Here is a 24,704-nt window from a genome sequence, read left to right as displayed (position 1 = left end):
TGCAAAGCAATGTATCACCTACACTAAAACACCCCTTTTCTCATCCTGTCCCCAGTGCAAACGAGCACAGCACCGTGTTGTAGCTCAGCACGTAATCCAAGCCATCCTCATTTCGCTGTGCTGCTGCTCTGCCAAGCACACAAACCTCTTGCTTCGATCTCCCGAATGCAGGAATCCACCACCATGGGCCTCTGGGTATTGTGGGCCTTCACCAGCGTGGTGAGATCGCAGCAGTAGACTCGCTTTATCCTCTTGAGGTCTGGCTGGCAGTCGTTGGGCACGTATTTGGAGCACTGTTTGTGTACGTTCAACCCGCAGTCTGCAAGCAGAGTTAGACAGGTTAACATATTAATTAGTTAATACTAATGCTGATAGGTCTTGTCTAACAATTTATTTCCACATCAAGCAAGGGGTACAAAAAAAAAAATCAGTCAGGAAAGACAGAATAGTGTGGAGATGAGAAGGATGAGCATGAAAATGTGTAAAATCTCATGGTGGAAAAAGTAAACTCCAGCAGAGTTGTCAAAAATCTTAAAAACTTTACAAACTCTGGATGTCCCTTACACTCCTCTGAGCTGAAGGAAACTGCTGGTGCAGTATGGATCAGTTTATTACTGGACACATAGCTCAAGGTGCTGCATTTAAACACGTGAGATTTAACTTCTGGGTATTTTAGATTAGCCATAAATAAAGTTGGCACAGTAGTGACTGTCTTTTGCTGGCTGTCATGTGGCTTAGCACTGATCACGGTTGGAGAACCTAAGATTCACCTGAGCACTCCAGCTGGGATAGTGCTGGGAAGCCAGCTTGCCTCACTCCCCCTTCCACATTCCTGCAGTGTCACATTTTGGCTCGCTCTGCCACATCAGCAGACTCCCCATCCCTGGCTCATCACTGGTGACTAAGTGTCCCCTGTGGCTTAGCCTGGAGGTCAGATTGGGCATATAAAATGCTGTGAAAGGCATGATGTAAAAAAGTGATTCATTTTACAAATAGTTCTTGCTGTCTTACTCCAGAGTGAAATACTGCCCTCACTTGTACAGGTGCGTTTCTGTTTAACTATCACTGCTTCACCTTCACAAATTGAATTTTTTTAACAGATTCAAGTATTCAGCCAAATGAATTTATAAACTTCAGTAAATCAAACACTGCCATGTGAGTTGCATTATCTTATATAACTCTGATTCCTGTTTTAATGCCTTCCCAGTCATGTTCATCACTGATGTACCTTTGAGATAATTTAACATTAAGCTATTAAAAATGTAAACACGACTATTACTGGCAGCATGTTTCAATATTATACTCTATAAAATATTAATCAAGCAAAATCATAAGCACACCTAAACAGTTAATGGAATTGGGTAGGTTTTTGTGTGTTTCTCCATGCAGTTATTACTGCATAATACATTATTTGTGAAATCTAAACAAATGTGGGAAGCCGCAGTTATTAGGATCCTGCCTGCATTGTGTTCAGTGCTGCTCTCCAGGCACGTGAAGTTAAATTTAAATGCATCAGTCTACTTATAGTTAAACACTGGTAATTTTATGAGGGAGAGTATTATGTTTCAGGCTAAATAAATATGCCTTTTCATAAGTTTAATATTTTACGTATGTGAACAAATACAGTGCTATGCATTAGTGAGGTCAGGTGTTGCACACTTGTGTTTAAGATCAAATATCTTGAAAAGCAAACTACTATTCCTCCTTTTTAATGTCTTTCACATATTCATCGTGTTACCAGTATTCAGCTCCAGACAGACAAGATGTAGCAGTAGTTGAGACTGCACTTATTAAAACCCTGCATTTGTGAAAGCTATTTTGACCCTTCAAACTGCGGTCTAAATTAATTTCAGGTAACAACCACCTCCTCTGTCTATGAAAGGCAGGTGTCAGGGTTGGATGTGTTTGGTGCCAGTCTGAGACCAAGAATGCCTGGAGGTCAAGGCAGAGAGAGGTAAGACAAATAATTTTTAAAAATTATTTCAGATGTGCAGAAAGAAGTTACGAAAATCCATTTGTAATACACCAAATACTAATTCACTGGCTGAATCCAAAAGCTCATGATGTGATCATTATTGCATTTTTGTAAGGTAATTTTTTTCCACAAAAGAACAAACAAATTTAAAATAATTAAGACACTATTAAAATGCGAATACAGGCACTAGAAAACTAATCTGTCTTGGAAAATGAAGGTCATATTTTTTGTTTTTATCTTGAGGTGGGATACTTCAGGCTTGCAGCAATGCATGGTATTTTTATGGGAAACAGGTGGCAGTCTTTTTTTGCAGACAAGGACACTTCCCAGCAACTGGTAACAAAAAGAGGAGTTATGAAGCCTCATTGCTGGCTGGCTTTGCCATTTCCAGTGCTTGCATCTTAAGACATAAAAACATCAGGGATAACTTAATAATAAATAACAAGTTTGAATGTATACAGCAGGCACAGGCATAGGAAGGACCAAGGTACTAGTAGAGGATGCAACTCAGCAACCAGGGGCTGATGGCTTCATTTCTAAACCAGCTAACGAGGCAAATGAAATTGCTCTAACTTCTCTGGGAGGATTTCCTGCTTTGTTCTTTAATGAAATCCCAGCCCTCCACTCCTGTAGGGAGTGCAGGCTGGGGTGGGACAGATGTCTGAGCATTTCAAGGGAATGACAGAAGATGCTGAAGTGCTACCTGAACACCTCACTCCCTGAGCGATGAGACCCCACATGAAGTTGGCGCAGTACTCACACCAGTGCGGACCTCGAAACGTATGGACCTGCAACACAAATGGGGGTGGGGGAAAGAAATGGGGTCACTGGCAGGCAGATGGTCTGACAGATGGAGCAACTGAAATGGATAAACAACAGAAGACTCAGTAGGAGTAAATCTTTAGCACATAGTGCCCACATCCTTCCAACATCTAGATGAAATAAACCATGGGAACAGAAATTTGCTTTGAACTTGAAGTTTATCTTTCAATAGGCTTAACATAGCAGAGAAACAGACTGTGGATGACACTGAAAACAAATATTTTTTTGCTGCTGACATTCTAGCTATAGCAGAGGGGAGAAAACCAGAAGAAAAAAAGTAAAACTAATAATCCAAAGAACTGTAAATAAAAGCACCCTTCCTCAGTCTAGTAAGTAATTTGAACTCACATAGGGAAAAGATGCCAATAGATTCTTTTTCAGCAGATCAAACTTCATTTTGCTACAGTCCACACACAAGTAAATAAAGAAGAATAAAATGATTTGTGTGCTGACACAACTCACATCTCCCCAGCCACGTTTTGCACACCACTGCTGCTTCCGCCACTGCTTTTCCAAAGACTACAGCAGATCTTTTTATTTAAGATGTGTATTCTGGTAAAGTAAGCATTTAATTTTCATTGAAATGAAGAGTAAATAGTGAGGTCTATGCCCCTGTGAACGGGCATGGTATGAGCTAGTTCTGGCCAGAGACTTAATTGAGTTTAACAAAACATAAATCATTCATACTGGTTGCTAATGCATCCTTTCCTTCTCTCTGCTCTTGTTTACCCGTTGGGTGGATGGCTGAAAGGCCACTTCCACCCCTGGGATGGGAAAAACTGCTCTTTGCTTTTCATAGAGTGAAAAAACAGTCATTGCCCTTTTTCAGATAAACTGTAAAGTTTCAGGCCAAGCATTTTGCATGCTAATGTTTTTGCCCCATTTGTCTGCAGGATCACACCAACACAAGCCTGTACTCTTGAGCCCAGAAAGATGAAGTATTGTGATTTTAATACAGATTTCTTTTCCTGATTTTGAGATAAAAATGTGAGCCTGACTGTAAAAGGCTCTTGACCAACTATTCACAGTCAAATAATTGTGTTAAGAAACTTAAAGCAATAGTAGTTCTTCCTCCCTTTACAGTGAAAGGTCATAACTGGAATGTTTGACCATTCTTGAGATGGTATTTATCTCTCAGAAAAACATCTATTTCTGTAAAACAAGACTTTGCAATACAGTTTGAGATAGACATATTAACAGATATAGCCCCATACTTCTTTCTCATTTAATTTCATTTCATTTTGCAGAGTGGGTAGCATGAATTTCGGACACGGTTTTTTGCAGGGGTAAATGGCTGTATGTAACAGCTGATGACCTGAGTTTCTATCATATACACTATGTGACCTTCAGTGGATACAAAAATACAGATAAAACTAATTATGCCTGCATCTTTATCACTTATAGATTGAAAGCCACATAATTAGTAGGTCTGCACCTGCACTTAATTGTGGGTAAAAATCATCTGCTGTGGGAAGCTAACTAGCTGTGTCTTCTGCTTTGCAGCAGTTTACAAAAGCTAACCTTGTGAGAAGGGCTTGTAAGAGCTCAGCCAGGACTTTTAAAAATGCACCATTTCACAAATAAAGTCCATTGCAGTTGCTAGGATATTTGGGGCCTACTTGCTCGCTTTACATAAAGCTTAATTCAACTGATCTGGCTGAGGCTTATTTTGAAAATGGTAGCTGATTATTCCTTGATCTTTCCTGCCATTAATTGGAAAGTCATCAATGCTGACTGAGGGCTCCAATTGAGAAGTGCTGACAGCGCATCCTTCCCTTGTTCCATTCAGCCTGGTGGCCCTCAAAGGTTTGAGTTCTCTTTATTCATTCACTTCAATTTTTCACGGATCCGCATTTTAGCTCAAATGGCAAGCCTCCAACTGAAATACCCTGTGAAAAGCTAGTCTTGGTGGTTTTTGGCCAAGCTGAAACAGGGAAATTAACTGAAAAAAAGCAGAACTTCAAAAGTTTCTAGATGAAGGTGCAAAAATTCCCTTAAGATGCAGTTTTGAACTAAGTCTCTTCTGGTTTGTCATTAATTTGAAAGAAATAACGGAGGAAGCCTGTTCTTAGGAACACAACATTTTTGAATGGTAAATGGGAATTATGCCTGCAAGATTGGCCCACTCCCTCTTTCTAACAGGGAGAGGTAACAGCAAGTCTCAGATTTTTGAGATGCAGTTTTTGTTTTTGTCCCATCCTTTGTAACCACATCATTACAAGCCGACTGGGAATAGATTTTTTGGAACTATGATGTGGAACTATATATTGCTGGTTTCTACCCCATCCTGAAGTCTCAGTAGACCTCTCTGTGAACACACAGCACAGACTTCAGCTGCCTGAGCTACAGTTAACACATAATTCAAAATTTTAAAAATAATTTGCAGGGAACTATTTCTTAAAATAAGCCAACCCCCTGACATTTCAGACTATACACTGTACTTTTCTTGTTCAGTCTTTCATCCTCTTCCAATGGAAAGTTGTTCCTATGTTCACTGTCTCTTCTCTGCTGGACGATCTCACACAACACTACCCTGCATGTCTCTTCTTGTTGCCTTCCGGTTCTCTTTGCCCTTCACCCCCCAGGTGCCCTTGCTTTCAAATGGCAGCATTTCCCCTGCAGGTGCTACCTTATTCTCTTCTAGTTTGTGTCTGAGTCATCTTCACAGAGGGGGAAACTGAGACCAAAGTTAAGGAATGCCAGTGCAGCAGCAAAACAAAACAATGCCGTGAGCAATATTGCAGAAATGAATAAAAATAATTGTTTTGAATTGAAATGCCTTTTTAAAAAAAATGACGTTATACAGTGCTGTTTCTGAGACAATTTTTGTTTATGTGGCTGGGTCTGAAGACTTTTCCATTTGCTTTCCAAGAAAACAAGTTTTTTTCACACTTCTGCCTGAATACAGACACATTTAGACTCTTTTATGGACTCTGCTGAACCTGAGCCATCTCCAGGGAAGAAAAGCTGACTCTGCTGTTATTTTTGTTTAAATGAATGCACATAATCTTCATGATGTCTTAAAAAATTGTCTACCCACAAACCCTTTGTCTTGCAGAAGCAGTATTATCTGCAGTGCTTAACACAAGGGGATATTTATCCCAGACCCCCTCTTTCCCAGCAGATCTCTTGACTTGTCTGTAATCAGCTGCCATTACTCCACTAGCCCACCTGCAAATGAGATTTGCCCATGCTATGCTATGGTGGCAAACAGGCACAGTATTGTGGTAAATGCACACTATTTAGCTGTATTTGCTCACTTAAAGCAGCACAGAAGCCCTCTCATGAATTCCCAGCCTAGAACAAAAAGTGTGGAGCATCCTCAAACTCCATTCTGCTGCCCTCAGGCACGAGGTTGACCTCACCAGCAGCTGGGACCCCACTGAAACTGGCAGGTAAAGTACATCCTGAAGTGTCTGCTGGATCCAAACTGGAACAAGATGCAAGAGGATCCAGTTAGGCTGACACCCACAAAGCTAGAGAAATACCTCTGTGTTTTTCTAAACAGGGCTTCAGAGATTTATTCTCTTTCCTGAATTATGGTATGTGTACACTGGCTCATGCAAAGTTGTCCCGCCAGACAGACGCCAGCTCCAAACCTAAATCCATGTGACTGCATGGTGTGCTCAAGATGAACACAGATTAACAAATCAGCCTGGATACTAAATCTTTTTTTGTCCACTTGCCTTGAGTGTCTTAAAATTTGGAAGAGAGGTTGAACGAAACAGGGTGGATGCTTGGAAGAACGTAAACCTAGTGCCCTCATGTTCCAAACTTCAGTGCTGCTTTTTAATTTTTGTATTAGCTTGGCAAGGATGGAGAAGAGCTGCCTTGCTCTGAATTTGTGCCTTGCACCCATTTCATCCTTTTGTTCCTTCTCTCTTGCAGTAAGTAAGATCTTTGGTATAAGACGTACAAAAAATCCCATCAGTTTCGCCAGAAATGTGCCCTTCATTTTTTAGATTCTTCATGGGTAAATTCATGGGTAAAGGACAAAAGCTAAAGAGTGCCCACTTGTTCATGAAGTATCGCCTATGACAAGATTATGAGGGACACTGTGACACATAACCTTTATCCCTAGAAACTGAGATGAATGATATAATGCACATCAGTATTCACTTAAAAATGGGGAAGACAACTTTTTGAATGTCCTCAAAATAGCATTGTCCTTCAGATAAACCCCATACCATCATAGCCTGAGTGCTGTCAAAAACCATCAAGCATCTTGCCTCAAGACCATAAAGCCATTCTTTCTTTTTAAAATGATTTCTTAACCCTTTTATGCAATAAATATGGAATCTATTAAAGATATTCACCTTGAGCCTTGTTTTAAATTTAAATGTTCTGTTCTGAGTATACTATCCACTTTTCTGTTCAACAACTGGACATGTTCTAACATATTCCTTTGAAAAAGTAACTGTATTTGCATAGTGAACATATTTGTCCATTATGAAAATGTAACACTTTTGATTGACCTTTCTGGACAATTATTTTTAAAATGTTTGTTCCCTAGGGTCTGTTATTGCCCTTACTAGGACAGAACAATTATTTTCTGCTGTCAAGTCTTTGAATACATATCTATTTTAATCATGTGCTTTCCAGTTAAACTATGACTCTTTTGAAACAGAAAGGAACAGAAACTGTACAACAGCTAGATTGTGCAAACGCAAAGTTAACTGGGCACAGGTCCAATTATAAATCAAAGCCAAAACAAGGGAAATTCTGAAGAGGAAAGAATGCATGGGTCAAAGTGGAAAGAAGTCTCAGCCATGAGAAAATATTTTCTAGCTAAACTAAAATAGTTTTGATATTAAAATGATAATGAGGACAAAACCCAGAAAGAATGAAAGTTGTCTTAATCAAGCAAGAAAACACAGAGTGTTTCCTCTATTTCCTTCAGTGCTGATGAGAGAGATAAATATTGACTTTTCTGTTGTCTGGGTCAAGGAAGGGGAATGAGAAAAGGGATGCCATTATTTGCTTTGTTCACTAATATTAAATTATTGATTTGCCAGTGACAGCAGAAGCACTGCAGAGGTTAGCAATGTCTGCACAGCAGAGTATATAGAAAAATAAGAAATGAAACTTTTTTGCTAAGTGAAATTGTTTTGATCAATGCTTCTCCTTTTTTTGACAAGCCTTAGATGAACATTAGAAAATTCTAGTTCTGCTAATCAGTTGAACTATTCTGACAGTGACCCAGATCAGCATCCTCAAGGAGCATTAACTAAACTGATGTTTCAAAGCTGAGATACATTCCTTTCTTGTCTTGTTACTGCCTCTTATTCTTGATGCTCATCCCGATAAGCATCAAAACAATTTGACAGCATTAGCTACAGAAACTGGCTGGCGTGCTCTGAAACCAGCACAGTCCTTTTGGCAAAACATTTTAATACAAGCTGCCTGGAAGGTCTCTTTCCAAAGCTGAGTCACTTCCCTGCTGCAGTCTGCCAGAGACAGTACTCGGGAAAAGAATTCCTAAGAATCTGATTTTGTACGTATAGACAGCAGAGAGATGATCCATTTAAATGTCCCTGTGTTTGCACAGCGATTTGTTTCAGTTTGACAAGCAAACACAAGCTCATATCCTACAGCTCAGTGGGACTCTGAGAACATTTCCTTAGCATATGGTGGGGGAACAAAAGCTGGGAGACAATACCCACCACTGTGCTTTGCTTTATTATTAGGAGCACCCGAGCTCTCTCCACTTCTTCTGAAATCGGAAAGGGTCCAAAATGTTTGCTGATAAAATACTTCTGACTTCTGACAATAGCTGGAATTTGAAAAGGGGCCTTTTTCTTATTTAAAAGTAGATACACTCAAGATGAAGAAAATAAATATGAAGTACTGTTTCTGAATAAAAAAGAAAACTGAAAGAGTTAAACTGCCAGTAGAGTGAGAAGGAAATATTTGAATTAAGTGCCTATGTAACAGCATAGAACAACTAAGAAATCAGCTAATGTAACCTAACATAGGAAGAAAAATTAATTTTTAAACACTTTTCTTAGAACTAGTATAAATAAGTGCATGCAAACCTATTGTAACAAAAATAAACGTGAGGCATTTCAACATAACTTTTTAGCTGAAAATAATAGCAAGCTGTGCTTACCTTAAAATTGTGTGCTTTTTCATAGTTGAAGTGGTTGTCATTCTGAGTTAAGGCTGCTCTTCTGACCAAGGATGTGATCTGTGAATAGGCAAAGAGTTTCAGAGGTTGCCACAAAAGTGCCCCCTTGACTCCCACCTTCACCCCCAGGGCCACGGCCAGGAGCTCTTGGCGCTTCCTTCCTCGCTTCGACTTGTGAACAACAGCACAGTTTTTCTCATTTTCCAGCCACAGGTCCTCTGAGAACATAGTGCTGGGATCCCAAATCTTTTCCCTGTCTTCCTCGGCGCCGGGGAGCCTGACTGTAGTCAGCACGGTACAGTTTGTCCAACTGCTTCTGATGTTAGACAGCAGATTTGAAGCAGCTGCAGCCCATTCTGCCGAGACCTCTGGCATGTGACTTGAATGGGCCGTCTTGTGGGACGGAAGGAGCTTCTGCATCTGAATAAGTAACGGCCTGTGCCGTGCAGTTTCTTGAGGCAGATGTGCGCCTCGAACAATAGCACAAATTCATACACTGAGTAGCCTCCCCCGGCGCGCTCCCCGAGTGGGGGTCTCCAGAGACGTGCTGCCCAAATACTGGCTGGGGGGAAAGCAGCTTTAGGGCTTCACCCCAAAACCAAAAGGCATTTCCAGGGACAGATCGCTTCGACTCTGCAGTGTGCTAAAAAATGAACAAACAAACAAAAAGCCCCTGGAAAGCCCACACGACTGAATCCGATGCTGCATCCAATTACACTCAGACTGGGAGGCTTATCAGGCAGCAGTCTGCATGCTAGCAGATTAAGCCCTTAAAACCATGATGATTGTTTAATCTTACAGGGCAAAAAAAATTTCTCTTTTTTTTTTTATTTTTTTATTTTTTTCCCACATCCTGTACAGGGATAGAAAAATCCAGCAGCATCCAAGCATTAATAGCACTTTTATGCCATGGTTTAAACTAAGCATTTTGTCAGTGTGCACTTGGTAGCACTGAGGTTGCTCCCTGCCAGGGAAAGCTGAAAGCCCAGCTGGGACTATGTGGGCTTGGAAGCTCTGGAGCCCTGTTCAGCATTGAAGTGAAGGCAACAGGGGAGCTTCACATGGATGCAGAAGGTCCATATGTACAGCCGTGTTTGCAGAACAGGGTCTTCAAGGTGGCAAGACTGGCTGTCCTTTGCTCTGGTTACCTGCATCTACAGATTTTGAGGGAAACTCTTTTCTAGTTAAAGCCCAGGGACAGGAGGTATTGGGACCCTGACCAGTAACAGTTTTCAGTGTTACTTTGGACATGTGATGCACTTTTTTACAGGCAGGTAGTTCTGTGTCCCAGGACACAGATGTCTGATACTGAGCATTCACACATTCAGGGCCCCCATCCCCACCCGTTTCCTTCCCTCCAGCTCCCCTCTTCTACTCCTTTACCATGTATTCCAATTCCCTATCCATAAAAAGAGGATAGGACTTACCTGCCCGGCAGAGCACTGAAATTTCAGTCTAGAGATGTGCCCAGTGCTCAAAGTGCTGCGATAGAGCAGAGTGGGGATTTGCCAGTGCTACAGGGAAAACTGCCTGTTTGAACTGGAGACACTAAAGACCACATCAACCTTTTGCAGTCTACCCCACATCAACTAACCCAGAAAATATGTGGAATTGAAGTATTTAATTCACTTATATTAATTTGAGAATTTGACCTTGCATCTATTTTTTTCAGTCTGCTTTTACCTCAGGCTGAAAAGCAAAGAAGGTTCATATAATTCCCTAACCCCTTGACCACACAGATTGCCTGTGCTTGGTAAAAGTGATGCTCTGCTGATTTGAAAGCCCATGGGGACAGATGACTGTCCATCAGTAACATCAGGCTGTGCAATTTCAGAGAATACCCTACTTAGGGTTTTCAAGAAGTTGTGCAACCTGCAAAATCAGCTTCTCAGTCATAAAGCGATGCACTTACTTCTATGTATAGCACACTTAATTGCTTTCTTTTCCAGGTAACTCAAAACACCACTTTATACACGTTCCCATACTTCAAAGCTTTCGCTCCCCAGAAGGGAGGGCTTGCACACAAACCTTCTGCTCCCTGAGCAGTTGCTGCCCATTCAGCCTTTCGCCGGGGCTTGACGCTGTTATCAGACCACTAGTGACAACCGGCTGTGATGCATGCATGAACATTGCTCTGCCTGCAGGAAATCCCTGCTGCTCTTCCATATGTCCTCTTGTAGTGAGTCTCAGTTTCTGCTAGCTCGGGACCTTTATCTGCTTTCCAGCAGATAAGACAGACTACAGCTGCCCAGCTCTTCCTCCATGTGTTTCAAGAGGTAAAAAGTACTGCTTTTTGACAGCAGCAATGGCACCAGTTTGGGCCATCACAAAGGAAACCTTGGAGTTGCTCAAAGTTCTTACCATGTTCCAGTTTCTTTCCTCCATGCTATTTGAAATGTATTTATATTTATATTTATATTTATATTTATATTTATATTTATATTTATATTTATCAGAAAGAAAACCACCAAACTAGCTCTGGGTTACCAGACACCTCTGAAACTACAGCATCTAAATCCCCCACATATACATAAGCTACTTTTTCTCTAACTTCCAGCATAACACATCCAAAGTCAGAGAGAGGTCGGTTCCCTAATAATGCTCTAATATTTGCATTTATGTCACTAGACTGATAAAAATCCCATTATATAACCAATATTTTTTACATAACATGGCAGATTTTATACTCAAGTGACAGGCTTATGATGATACATCTTGGAATATCAATTTATTAAACTATTTTTGGAATATCAGAGTGTCATCCTGGGATCAGACACACAGACATATTTAATGGAAACTCTGAGTGTTCACACAGAAGCATTAAACTTAATAGACTTGGGGGAGGAAAGCTCAGCCAAGCTGGTTCATATGACTAAGGCAGAGCAGTATTTACTGTTTATCATGTATGAAGTTTTATTTATCCTCTGGGTATCTGCCATGCTTGGGCCCTGTTTAGACAATTGTTCAGGGGGATTTGCTGCAGACATGGGATGTGCACAGGCCAGCAGTGAGCGCTTCCTCTTAAGGAGCTTAATCAAAGACCCAACAGGTTTGGTGTCTAAATGTTGCTGCAAACCTCAGACGAGCTGGACCACATATACAACCACTTCCTTCTCTAAATACAATGCAAACTTCAGCAATGACAAATTCTCAGCTGCAATCAGTTCCTGATATCACAGGCTCAACCCAGCACTCTTCTTTTACCCACTTTTTTTTCCTAATACAAAATTGGCTGCACATTGTGTCAACTCATTCAAATAACATCTCTTGATCAACTTAGTGATTAGCCTGCAGCTAAAGTGGACAAGGCCAGTGGCTAAGAATATTATTGCTGGTTGTCATTGAATGAGAAGCTAGTGAAGGCTGGAAGGTGAATATGGGTTATATGTGTCTTCAGACCACAGAATTTCTACCTAATATATAGTTTTAGTTTACTAGTCTCTTTTTAAAACAGACGTGCTGTACAGGAAATTGAGCATTTACAGACAAATAAATGTCACTGAACCATTATAATAAAATTAAGGGGCAGAGCAGGGGGGAAAAGGGCGAAAACTCAGCTGTTGCACCATTTCCAGGGCGCCTCCGCAGCAGGAGCTGAACCACACCATTGTCTCTCCCCTCAAAAACTGGCGTCTTGTTTGCTAACAAAGGCCTCGGGCACAGGAAAGCACAAATTGCAGTATGAAAAGCTTTTGGTTTTGTACATGTGGTATGATTTCTCTTGCAGTCGTGTGGGCAGTGCAGAGGACTTGCTGGAAGCAACCGTGGGAGAACCCTGCACGCTGCCCTGCTTGTCTGTGCCAGCTCCAACGTGGTGGGAAGAGCCTCTTGGGAGTGGTGGCTCCTCTCCCTGAGCTGCCACTATGCCTGACTGTGGCTGGCAGGGATGGGACATCAGGCAGCACATCCCTGGCTTGCTGCTCTGCCTGCTGAAGGACACAGCTTCGGGGGGAAAAGGAAGAGCACAGGAATGTCTTTTTGGATGACACCACAAGTGAAACAGAGATTGCTCCATGATGAGGAACTGTGACAAATCCATGACTGATTTCTAACTAAATACACTTAACTCTGCACATAGATACAGTCATAGGTCAAAGAGAGGCCTGTTTCCTTGCAGGCACGGCACACTGGGTTATCTGCCAGACAGATTATGTTTGCTCAATTGCAAACACGTGGCAGAGATGACACACGGAGCAGGAATCTTGCAGCTATTGGGTTTTTCCTAGTTTTCTCCCACGGAGCTCTTCCCACGATGTGCTCAGAACACGTCAAAGAAGCCATCCCTTAGCAAGACACAGGGCACAGCGGGGAAATGGTGCTGAAGGCCAGTCAGCCAAAGGCCTTTGCCATACCACAATCCCACCAGTCCGTGCCTCCCACTGCCCCGGCACTGTGAGCTGCCTTTAAAAGGCTTCTGTACTGCTGGAACAGTGGGAGGAACCAAGCTCCAAGCAGAAAACATGCTGAACACAAAGCCAAGTGCAACACGTGAAGAGCGGTGTTTGCCAATCTGATCTTGCAAAAACCTCCTTCCTAAGAAACCCTCTCTTCTGCAGGAAGGCTCCCAGTGTCAGTGAGGAGAGCAGAGGCTGAAGAGGTGAGCAGGGCCGGGAAGATCCACAACATGTGGCCTGGGGCTAGGGGAGAAATTGGATTGCACAGCTACTGGGCTGCTGCTGCTCTCTGGTTTGCCTATTCCCCACCCCAAACCCAGCAGAAAACTCAGCTTCCAGCAGAAAACTTCCTTTCAAGGTGAACTGTCATTCTGTAAACTGAACATTGTTAATAATAATAAAAAAAGAACCACTTTTTCTAGGTGCTTCTTTTAAGGATTAAGATTTATCTATAATTTTGCTTCTTACTTCTTGGAATTTCAACTTTCTTGTTTTTTTTTTAATAACCACCAGTACCTCTGAAAATTATGACTGAGCAACTGTCAATAACATGCGTAAGTGTTTAGGCAGCAGATTGTCTACACTGTCTACACTGGGCTCCTTTCTGGAGATCCTGGTTGCACTTCCATCACCACCATTCACACCTATCTTTTGCAGATAATCCACAGCAAAAGAAACTGTTTATTTAGGAAGACTTCTGAAGTACATGCTCTGATGTTAAAGTTATTAAGATTATAATATTTACACCTCTCCTAAATTAATGTGATTGATCACTTATTAGCATCTCAGCAACCAGCTGTCATTTATATGCACTTATTTCTGACCATATATGTATTCAGTCCATTCCTCCACAGATAAAAAATACAATTTACCTACAGCAAATGGAAATATAATCTCCCTTAAACTTCAGATCCCCTTTCTAAATCCTCCTCAAACAGATTTTTCTGCATGCATCGTGATTATTTTTCTCAAAACAATGTAGTGAACCAAACAATACAACAGCCAAAGGTGAAACAGTGTATAATCGGGAAGGCACTAGTGAGGTTATTATTAAAAATGATAGTTGCTGTAAGCCTCTTATGGTGTATTAATATAATAAAATATTGTCTATTTTGGAACAACTGGAGATCACATTAAGTGGTATGCAATTACATAGTCATCTTCAATTAAAAAATAGCGAGTGGATTAAGAGATTTTATGTTGTCAGGCAATTCTATCCCTTAATGCATCAATTTGTGTATTTCCCATTCACCTTTGTATTCAATATGTCTGAAATAGTATTTTGATTTCTTATTTTTCTGAACTAGAATAAATAGGCATTGTGTTACAAATACAATGTCAGTATCATGGAAGAAAGAGTGCAGAAATGAAGAAAAGATCTAGGCACAGTATGAACTACTACAGCAATTCCCTCAAATAACCCTGTAGAGATTAACATGCTAACAGCAGGTCTAGCCTATTTATTGTCTCGACTTCCTTTCCTCCCACTCTCTCCTTTATCCTTCCCAATCCATCTCCATACTTGTCAAGGTTATTAATGACGTTTTCCTGGTCAAGTTCATGATCCTCTCCTCTGTGCTTAATATTCATGACCGAAATGGTAGCAGAGGGACGAAAGAGAAGAGGCATGAGGGCTAAGTGGGGCAGATGAGAGCAGAACCAGGGCCACTGCTGCTGCTGTGGTGGAGGAGGAGCACCAGGTCTCCATGGAACATGGCTGCCAGGAGCTGCTTCATCTGCAAAGAGGGCTTGCTCAGGGAAACTGCACTGGATCGATTTCTGAATTACCTCCTGTTCTCTCTGGGGATGCAACTCGTGTAACTGACTGAATTTGCCTGCCTGCAGGGTCTGTCAATGTGTGCTGTTATCACACGTATAGATCAATGTGTATCCAGATAACATCTGGCCAGTAGGCAAATGAAAATTCAAGCATGATATTTATCCTGATATTTGCAAAATATTGGCAGTGATCCTGTTATTCTGTCAATGATGATGATTTTTTTTGACAACAGAACTAACTCAGTATTTTTCTAACAAATAAATGTTTAAAAAGACGATGAATGGATGGATGGATGGATGGATGGATGGATGGATGGATGGATGGAAGGAAGCACAGCAGGTGTCTAATCTAAAACAGTAACATGTTCTTACTTTATAAACAAAGGAGAAAACAGAAACCACCAGATAGTGATTCATCCTCTTCTATGAGAAGCCAAGCCTAAAACGATTGAGCTTGACCTGCCTTCTTGCAGGTCATTCATGGATCATATAGGAAAACTCGATGGTTCTGGTAGAAAGAGATAACTTCACTATAATACATTCAAAATTATGTAAAATCAATATATCTCTGTACTATTTTCTGTATCTATGCTTCTGTTAGCTATTCAATTTTAGAATAAATTAAGTAAGGAATAATTTATTTTATCAGCATCAACCATATCTATAAGTAATTATAGACTAACAACTGTACTTCGTTTTGATTATCAACACTCCCCAAACTTCAGACTGGCTCAGACTCATGCTCTGGAAACATGGAATATCCAGCTTGCTACATCATTTGTTACACAGTTGCATGCCACTTTATAGGTTTACCTGGGCTCATTGAATGAACTTTAAAAAGAATTTTAATTATAGATTGAAGAGTCTATATTAATACAGATTTCTCACACTGACTATGTAGGTAGCCAGTATTTTGACATCTTACCCACAGAGGAAACAGACTAACAACATAATGAACTTAATATGACATACAATGGCCCCAGTGAGTTAAGAAGGAAGTGACTCATGCTGTCTGAAATATATGGGACTATCAGTCAAGAGGCAGGGATTTAAAAAAATATCCTAAACATTACAGTTTATATACAGATCCCCAGTGGATGTTGGCTCAGCACCATGTAAGTTATATATCTATATAACCTGCTCATGTTTTTACATTTTCACTACAAAGTTCTTGATTTCTAAAGAAATAGTACTTTGTTTAGGAAAGCCAGCTTGCCATTAGTTAAAACCATCATTGCCCTGCAAGGAGACGGCAGAGCTTGAACCAGAGTCAAACCCACTGGGTTGCCACAGAGAAATGGGGAAGTTAATGCTCTTCCCTGTCTGGGCGAGAGGCAGGAAGGCAAGAATGTCCCTTCTGAGAAAGACGACTTCTGTGAGTGCCTTGCAGTGCCCTTGAAAAGATGTGATGAGTGGAAAAGTAAAAGACGGCAAAATGTCTGGAGGTGCCACAGGCAATGGTGGACCTCCCTTGGGGCCTCTAGGCTAGCTCATGTGGGGCTATCATCAGCCAAAACTGCTTAATGGAGCTAGTTGGATGTCATGCTCAAACACAGGGTTGACTGAGGACCGTGTTTTGTGAGACTGCATAAAGTCTGTGCAGTATCAGCTTTTTAATAAACCCCAGCGCTATGCAGATACTATGCTGTACAGTGGACAGAAGGGTTGGATGTTTGACCTTATGCTTTGTTATAGTCCCAAATGTACACACAGCACAAACACCTACACCCTCACTTCTGGGATAATTCTCATTTCTCTGTCTTGAACACTAATACACCCTACAGCCAAGTGTTATCCCAAAGAAACACAGTAACTATCTATCTTCAACATACACAGTGAAACCTAACACAACAAAAAATAAACACAATACAAAAAATGAAAGTTAGAAAGTTCTTCTGTTTCTCACTTTGCCTTATGATAGTATATGTTAGTGTGACCAACTGAGCACATGCTCTGGACTGAAACTTACAGGCTTCAGTCGGAGTGCCATTCATACAGAGAAGAAAAAATCTGCCCCTCCTGGGATTATGATAAAATGTGGACAAAACCAGGCTTCATGAAAGTTTCCCAGAAACAACAGTCGGACAGCAATGGTATTTACGTCCGGAGCCACTAACCGCTCAGCAGAGCCAGCAGATCTCTGGAGGAGCTGTAAAGCGATGCTGACAGAGCTGCCAGAATGTGAAATATGCTGTGGCAGTCTCAGGAACCAACAGCACTGCCCCAAATTTTGCCCTAGCTTAAGACAGCTTAAAACAAGAGACTTTATTGTGGGTTAAATAGAGATTTATGCAGTCTGAAAGGGAACAAACAATTTGTGAATAAGTGACTCATGAACTGGTGACCATATTGTCTAAAAACCTGGCAATCTGTAAAATTCTTCCCGGACAGTAACAGTTCAGGAATGGATGCTCAATGGTGTGATGTTCTGTTCATTTAGCACTCACAGGGAGATGGGAATGATAAGCAATTTGCAGGGGGGAGAGTGCCAAGATCAGCATCAAGTGGCAAACGGGATTTTTCTCTAGTTTTGGCAGTTTCTTGGTGGTGTGAAGGAAATCTAAAGCTTCAGTCTCAAACTTAATTCACATGACTGAATTACACTGTTGCTCAGCAGTTGTGGCACCTTCAGATAAACTACACAGTACGATGACCTAGAAATGCAGTCATGTGTTTTCCATCATTAATAATATTTCTGTCCCCTTTTATTATAGCATCTTGTGACTTTTTCCCATTAAAAAAAGCATTAACTCCGTGGACAATGTAAGGTGAAAACACTTATTCATGCCATTTAGGAAACAAAGTAGTCAATTCGCAAATAAGAACATAACACGTTTTCAGGTTGAAAGAATACTTTTTAACAAGCCTGAACCAACAGCCCTTAAGAGAACTATAAAAATGTTGTGCTTTATGACCGTGAACTTTCATTTCAGTATCCTTTATGCACTGCATGGCAAAAAACCAAAGAGACCAATAGGGAACCATTTCCCACAGTGAAACTGTGGCTTGGAGGACATCACTGGTTTTTGGTGATGGCCCAGCCATGGCTGTCTGACAGCTCTGTCTGAGCTCACTTGTATATCCATGAATGTCCCAGAACACGTTCCCCTGAGACAGGAGCATACAGTGTTTACAGCTTAGTTGTTTGTGAAAGATGTGCTTCTGTCCCATCACCTTTAAGGAATGTCATTAACCCTGGTAGTGACAGTGTCAAATCCCAGGCTGTCATCCCAAAAGAAGTGGTAAAGGCTGTATGTTCCCTGGTATATTTCTGGCTTTGAAATCTGTGTTTGCTTAGAAACAGGGAAGGAATCATGCAGAAAAATGTGCTGTGGGGTTAAAGAAAAGACAGAAGGCTCTGAACTCAGCCAGGTTTACTTACCTATTTCATTATACGCCTGGACCTCACCCCAGGAATGTATTACATTGTTATGTAAGATGGGTTCCTACAGCTCACACTTTTATCAGTTTCTGTTCTGAAATGGACCCAACACAGAAGAGAAGAGCTGGGACAGGACTGGCACCACCCATGGCAAAGTAGAAAGGCATCTGCAGAAATGGGCAATTTCCTTCTATGGGATATGTACCGTCCTCCAGCTCCTTCCATCTCACCTTGCAGAAAAAGCCACTCAAAGCACAACCAACTTCTTCCTCTCATAAATGAGGTTTTGAACACCTTGGCCCTCATTCAGCTTACCTTTTCACACAAAGCAGCAAGGGAACTCCTGTGTGCCACAGACTGCACATGAAAAGCACGGATCAGTCTGCTTTTAGAAGGGCATGTTACAGGACATGCAAACCACTTGAGATCACAGAATGTATCCAAGCTGGAATGTACCAAAGCTATTTTCCTTTCAAAATAACTGTTTTGTGTCATATCTGCTTTGCCCTTTGTTTGACACTGGCTTTGATACTCCTTTACTCCATGGGTAAGTAGCGGCACAGCTATCCTTGAAAACACATAGGCACTCCCATGGCCACTAGAAGAAACACTCAGAAAAAGGTTGACCCCACTTCTCTACTAGTGAATGAACACACAAAAGCTGTATAATCCTAGCTGAATTTTTCTGTATAGGTGTCATGCCCCTGATAGCCTTATAACCCCTTTTGACCTGCAGCCCGCTGCCCTCTGGTATGAAGCAGAGGCTTTTGTTCCTGATGGCACACCGTGCACAGCTGCTTCCACCATTGTCTGGAGAGGGACAGATGGCTGCTCTCAGCACAAAAAGGAGATTAAAAAAACTGAGGGAATGACATCACTCCTCAGCCTGTGATTTAATTCATGCAACTTGTGGGGGTACCAGTGGCATGGACTAACACTACAGTTGACTCAGCCCACGGACAGGAAAAAGTTTGCATTTTCCATGGCAAAAAACATTAAAAAAAAAAATACACAGATGCCAGCACTCTGGTTTTCTTGATATTTGCTGATATTCTTAAATGGTTTTTAGTTAATCTGAATATATACTATCCTACCAGCAGCAGCACTTCTAAAGTACTCTGAAAGCAAGACTGATACTGTATTCTACTTCTATCCATGACTGTAGTTCAACTGCAGTAACTTGGCTTATTTATTTTGTTTCACTTGTGAGTGTAGCTCATAAGATATAGCTGGAGAAACATAACACAGAGTAAATAATCTTCACCATTAAGTTCAATCCTGCTATATCATAGAGCCATTTAAGGCAATTGAACAGAACAATACCAAACCAAAAATTGCAAAGCGTTAGTTCTGGAAGTAGTGAGCTTTGTTGTCACTTTTCTGCCTTGAATTCTGCTCCAGATCCATGAAATCACTGAATATTTGTTTTTGTGATTACCTGACACCAAAGGTATTTATCTGAATTTATTTATTATCTTAAGTACATTGCTTGATTACTGTTTGGGACACGGGAATTTGGCCTTGCTCTACATGTGGTACTTGGTGCCATCTGTACCAATGTTCTTCTCCAGGTCAGAAATTTTGCTTTGCAACAGATGTCTCATTGAAGATACTTGTCAAAGTGGCCACATTAGCTGCTACCACCCTCTCTCTATGTTACTGGCAGGAACTAGATGTGCAGGAATGCTGCCACATGAAGGTGAAGCCTTTCCACAAAGAATATAACGAATAAAAAGCTCTTTCCAGCTGGGGGGTTGTTTTTGTTTTTCCCTGAAAGGAAAGAAAGCAAGTTATTTCTTCTCTCCTTGAGTGTCTGGGAACATCAGAGATGCACTCCTCCATGCAGCCTGAGCTGGGGCTGGGACCCATCACCTGGCAGTGCTCTGGCACAGCTCCTGCTTTGGCCCCAGAGTCAGGCTCAGCATGTTTTGCTCCCAAGTGCTGATCAGCATCTGTGGGAGATGTCACTGTCTGTTTGTGGTTCTGCCCTAAGAACCAAGCAGAGCCTTTCCTTGCATGTAACCACCCAGAGTAAGGTCCAAGCTGCTCCCTTGGGCACAGTTGTACAAACCAGCTCTGCCTGGGAGACTCTTGGAGCAAAGCTGTGGCTTTCAGGATGTTTGCACAGCAGTGGCCAGCGGATAGGAGCGCAGAAAACCATGATGTTGATGAGACAGGAGATGGAACAGCTCCCATCCAAACACACTCTGAGTTTTATTGTCTCAGCAATGCTGATGGCAACACCAGCACAGAGTGGAAGGCCTTGAACCAACAATATGTTGTTACACACCTTCCACTGTCATTAATTCAGAATAGATGGAACTCAGCAAACCACAGAGTTAGACCAGAGGTGATGATTAAGAATAGTGATGATTCATTTGCTTCATAAAGTACTATCATGGTTTTTTTGCTAATCTGAAGAGTAGAACATCTTATCAGCCAGTAGGCTTGAACCCGGGGTTGAATTTTTCAGGGAAACAGTTTTTGTTGCAGAAAATGTGACTCATCAGACCAGGGACTTTGCACAGGGAAGTTCTGAGCAAGAGCCAAATTACTTTTTTTTTTTTTTTATTTTTTTAATGTGGAAACACTTAGGTTTAAAGTATTTTCTGTTTCCAGTTTGAAATATTTTGCTGAAAACAACTATAAAAACATTAAAAGCAGTTGGAACAGTTTCAGTCAATCGAACTTTATCCTGCCTTTGCAGTGTTTGGTCAAGAAAAATTGAGTTTTACTTTCATCGCAAATCAGACAGAATTAAAAACAAAAGACCAGAAATTACCCATTACTGTTACAAGCCTCCACTACGTGCTTTGATAAAATGTTAGTTTCAAAGGTGATCTTCTAATGATGACTGCCAAGCAAGTTGTATTCCCCTTTATAAGCTCAATACAGAGACACAAAGGCTTTACATTAATTTTCTTTTTGTTAATCAGTTGTTCCCCTGGGCACTTTTAATCTGCGGTGACAACCTCAGTACTGCTGAGAATGCCTTTGCTGCTATTAAAACAAAAGGCACATATCTAAACACTTTATAACTTTAAGCAGAAAAGAATCTCATTCTCCTAGTTGAAGAAAGCAGTAACAAAAGACTCGTGTCCTAGAAGGCTGATGTGAATCATGACCATCTTCTGCTTTTGTTTTTGCTCTCCGGGGATTTCCAACTGAAAGAAAGACAACCTAACCAGCGAGGTAAGGGGCACACCACAGCCATGCCCCTGTGAAGGCTGAGGGATGAGAAGTGCTCTGAAGGAATGCCTTGGAAAGGCTCTCAGCTGTTTGCAAAGTATCACACTTCAGTCCCTGTGGAGGGGCCAGACACATTTAATATAGGAGGCATTAATGAAAAATTTACTCAGCCAGACAATGCAGTATTTCAGACCTGGAGTTTACAAAAACCAGAGAAAAACTTGCTAGAGCACAAGACAACTGAAATCAGACTGCACTGAGACAAAAACATAGCTCCAGGCATGTCCTTATGGGCAGTATGTTTTCACAGCACTGTAATTGCCTCCAATTTGTATTATATCAATTTCCAAATTAAAATTAGTTTTTAATTTCCACATTAAAAATAACAGCTTGCTGGTTCTACATTTGAAAAATAACCTGAGCACTTTATTGTCCATTCAAACTAACTAAGTTAATTTATCACTTAAATGCATTTTCACTTCATTTTTAAGCCATTTAATCTTTCAGAAGTTTAACAACGTGGTTTACTATTGCTGTAATACAGGGAGATTTCATTAGATGACCTGCCCTCTTCTATCAACATCATTATGATTGCATGCTGCCCTTGTTTTGTTTTAATTTATAGCAATTTTTTGCTCCTTGCCAACATGGGTTCTTACTAATGTCACAAAGAAAGCCAGTTGCTTCCATTTTCATCTGCATCCCAGTTTCACAGCCATCAGTGGTGCATGCCACTTTCGGGGCATCAAACCTGGATACTTTCCTGATGTGGTTAGAGTGAGTTCTTCCCAGCTGGGCTTTGATTCTGCTTTCTTACTAATCTTCTTCATTAATTCCAGCAGTGGCAAGACGTTGGGAAGAGAAAGGTTATCTCTTAGAGGCAACAACTCACAAATCACCTCAAGCTTTATAGGTTTAAGCCTTTTAAGACTTAACATGCTAATTTTGTTTGCAAACCAGCAGGAAAAACATGCCTGACAACACACATGTACCACTTTCTCTGCAATGCACAAGCCACCTCTGAAGCCCTCTGAAATGCCACAGCTGCCTGGCCTCTGTCAGGGTGGAGACAAGGGGGAGCATCTATCCCAGGATGCCCCAAGGATAAAGAACCAACACCTGGAAATGAACAAGTGGTTGCTCTCAGCTAATAAAAAAAAACATGAAACAGCAATAGCTGTTTCCCCTGACAGCTGTTTGCACTGACAGTGTGATGAGTGATGGGTTCAGCAGTGTGAAAAACATAAATATTTACTGATAAGGGGAAGAGCTAGGAACCATCCAGGTATCAGCTCTCTGCACCCAGCCAATAAGGACCAGGTACTGGGTTTTGGCAGGGTGCAAAGGAAAGGGATGAGGATAGGGAAGCATCCCTTCTCAAAACCATAGAAGTGCTAAGCACGAAATGAGATCAGAAAAACCTTGGAGATCAGTCAGGGATAAGGAGATTAGCTCCTCAGCTTCACATAGACCAATGTCATGGAAGTTTAACCTACAAGTGAAGAAGAAGAGTAGCAATTCTGGCAGATTTTTCCTCTAAGTAATCAGAAATTTGTCCTGAGCAGACAGAATAAAACATTCCTTCAAAACTACAATGTAAAGACAACTTACAATAGCAGCTCTTTTATTTCTTACTTTTGTACAATAAAATGTTCCACGTGGAAGGTAGAAGAATTCAATGAATGCTCAGTCAAGACTCTTCTGCAGTTCAGCACCAGCTCTAAACAGTGACCTCTGCCTTGCCATTTTGACAGAATATTACGTTGAATATTTTTCACCTTCTGCTTCGTGCCCCTGTGTAATTGCCCGTCTCAGATTAGAAACAGGCCATCCATCCTACCGAACACATTTGGGCCACTATTTTCAGTGCAGGTTTACATATGCTATCTACAACATCAATATTCCCATGATTTCCTGTTTACATTCAGCTGAGATGACTCTGTGACTCTGGTCCCATAACAACATGGAACACCAAATGAGGAAATCTACTTTCTGAGTTAATTCAGTTTGTAAAATTCCATTTTTGTTCACCAAGATGTCTGGAATCACTGCTATACATTAAGTCATTGCCTAGAGAAACTCATTTTTTAAGAAAAAAAAAAAGGTCCTCTACAGTTACCTTTATAATAATTCCTGCAGTAAATTGAATGATTAGACTCTGCATTTACAGAAGTACTTGCCTGTGTGCTTCAGCAATACTGCAGTTTACAGACATTTATACTTACCGAAGCCCTTTAGGGCAGGATCCCAGACTTCTACTTTGTTTGGTATATTTGTACAGTCTCACTATTTATTGTTAACAAGAAATGTCATCATATTTACCATCAGCAAATGTTCTAAAATCTGCAAATTTTCAAGTAGCTGCACGGCTAATTTATAAAACTATTTTAAATTGTCACTACATGTTAGAACAACCTACAATGGAGAGCATTGACTTTGACACTCAATTTCCCCCAGTTCATACTTGGGTAAGACTCCAACTGACCGGGCAGACTCTTTACTTTTCAGTAGTGTTTATTATTTGCATTGCAACAGTGCACAGAAGCTCAAGCCTTTGACCAGGTCAAGGCAACAGTGACGTGGTACAAACACAGGGTAAGAGATGTTTCCTGCCCTGGAGAGCTTACACTCTAGAGAGCTGCCCCACCTTCAGAACAAGCACATTTCTTTTTCACACAAGAAAAAAAACATGAAATGAAACATAACCACAAGAGACTTAAGGCTGTATAGAAGAATTTTCAAATATCAGATCAAGGATCCAATAGTAAATTACTAGAGTATTTTAAAAGTGCACTATATATAATACCCCAGGTAATAAAGTTCCTGTCCCTGCTTAAGTGCTGAATTTCTAACTAAAATGCAAATGAAGAAGAGGACTGAAGTAGAAATTCCATTTTAATTCAAAGGTTGTTCTCCTTGCTGCCCCTATTTTGCCCAGAATAACCAGATCCCTTATTTCTTCAGGGAATAAACCAGCACAAGTTCAAGAGAGAAATGTGTACAACAATAGCCAGTCAATGTATTCAACGTTTATGA

At 41.0% G+C, this 24,704-nt stretch overlaps 1 protein-coding gene across 1 annotated transcript in view; it reads right to left on the bottom strand.

The window, feature by feature from the left end:
• The window catches only part of CHN2 (chimerin 2), a 161,282-nt gene that overhangs the window by 16,076 nt on the left and 120,502 nt on the right, over positions 1–24,704 (bottom strand). Inside the window, exons 7-9 of the mRNA XM_033053813.2 lie at positions 8,907–8,984; positions 2,679–2,763; positions 146–319 (exon numbers count right to left, since the gene is read on the bottom strand). Coding sequence (XP_032909704.1) covers positions 146–319; positions 2,679–2,763; positions 8,907–8,984 — 337 coding nt within the window. The remainder of the gene's footprint in view (positions 1–145; positions 320–2,678; positions 2,764–8,906; positions 8,985–24,704) is intronic.

The sequence above is a fragment of the Catharus ustulatus genome, chromosome 1 (assembly GCF_009819885.2).
Source record: "Catharus ustulatus isolate bCatUst1 chromosome 1, bCatUst1.pri.v2, whole genome shotgun sequence".
Classification (NCBI taxonomy): Eukaryota; Metazoa; Chordata; class Aves; order Passeriformes; family Turdidae; genus Catharus; species Catharus ustulatus.
The sequence above is the reverse complement of the archived record's forward strand: the minus strand, read 5'-3'. Positions and strand labels throughout refer to the sequence as shown.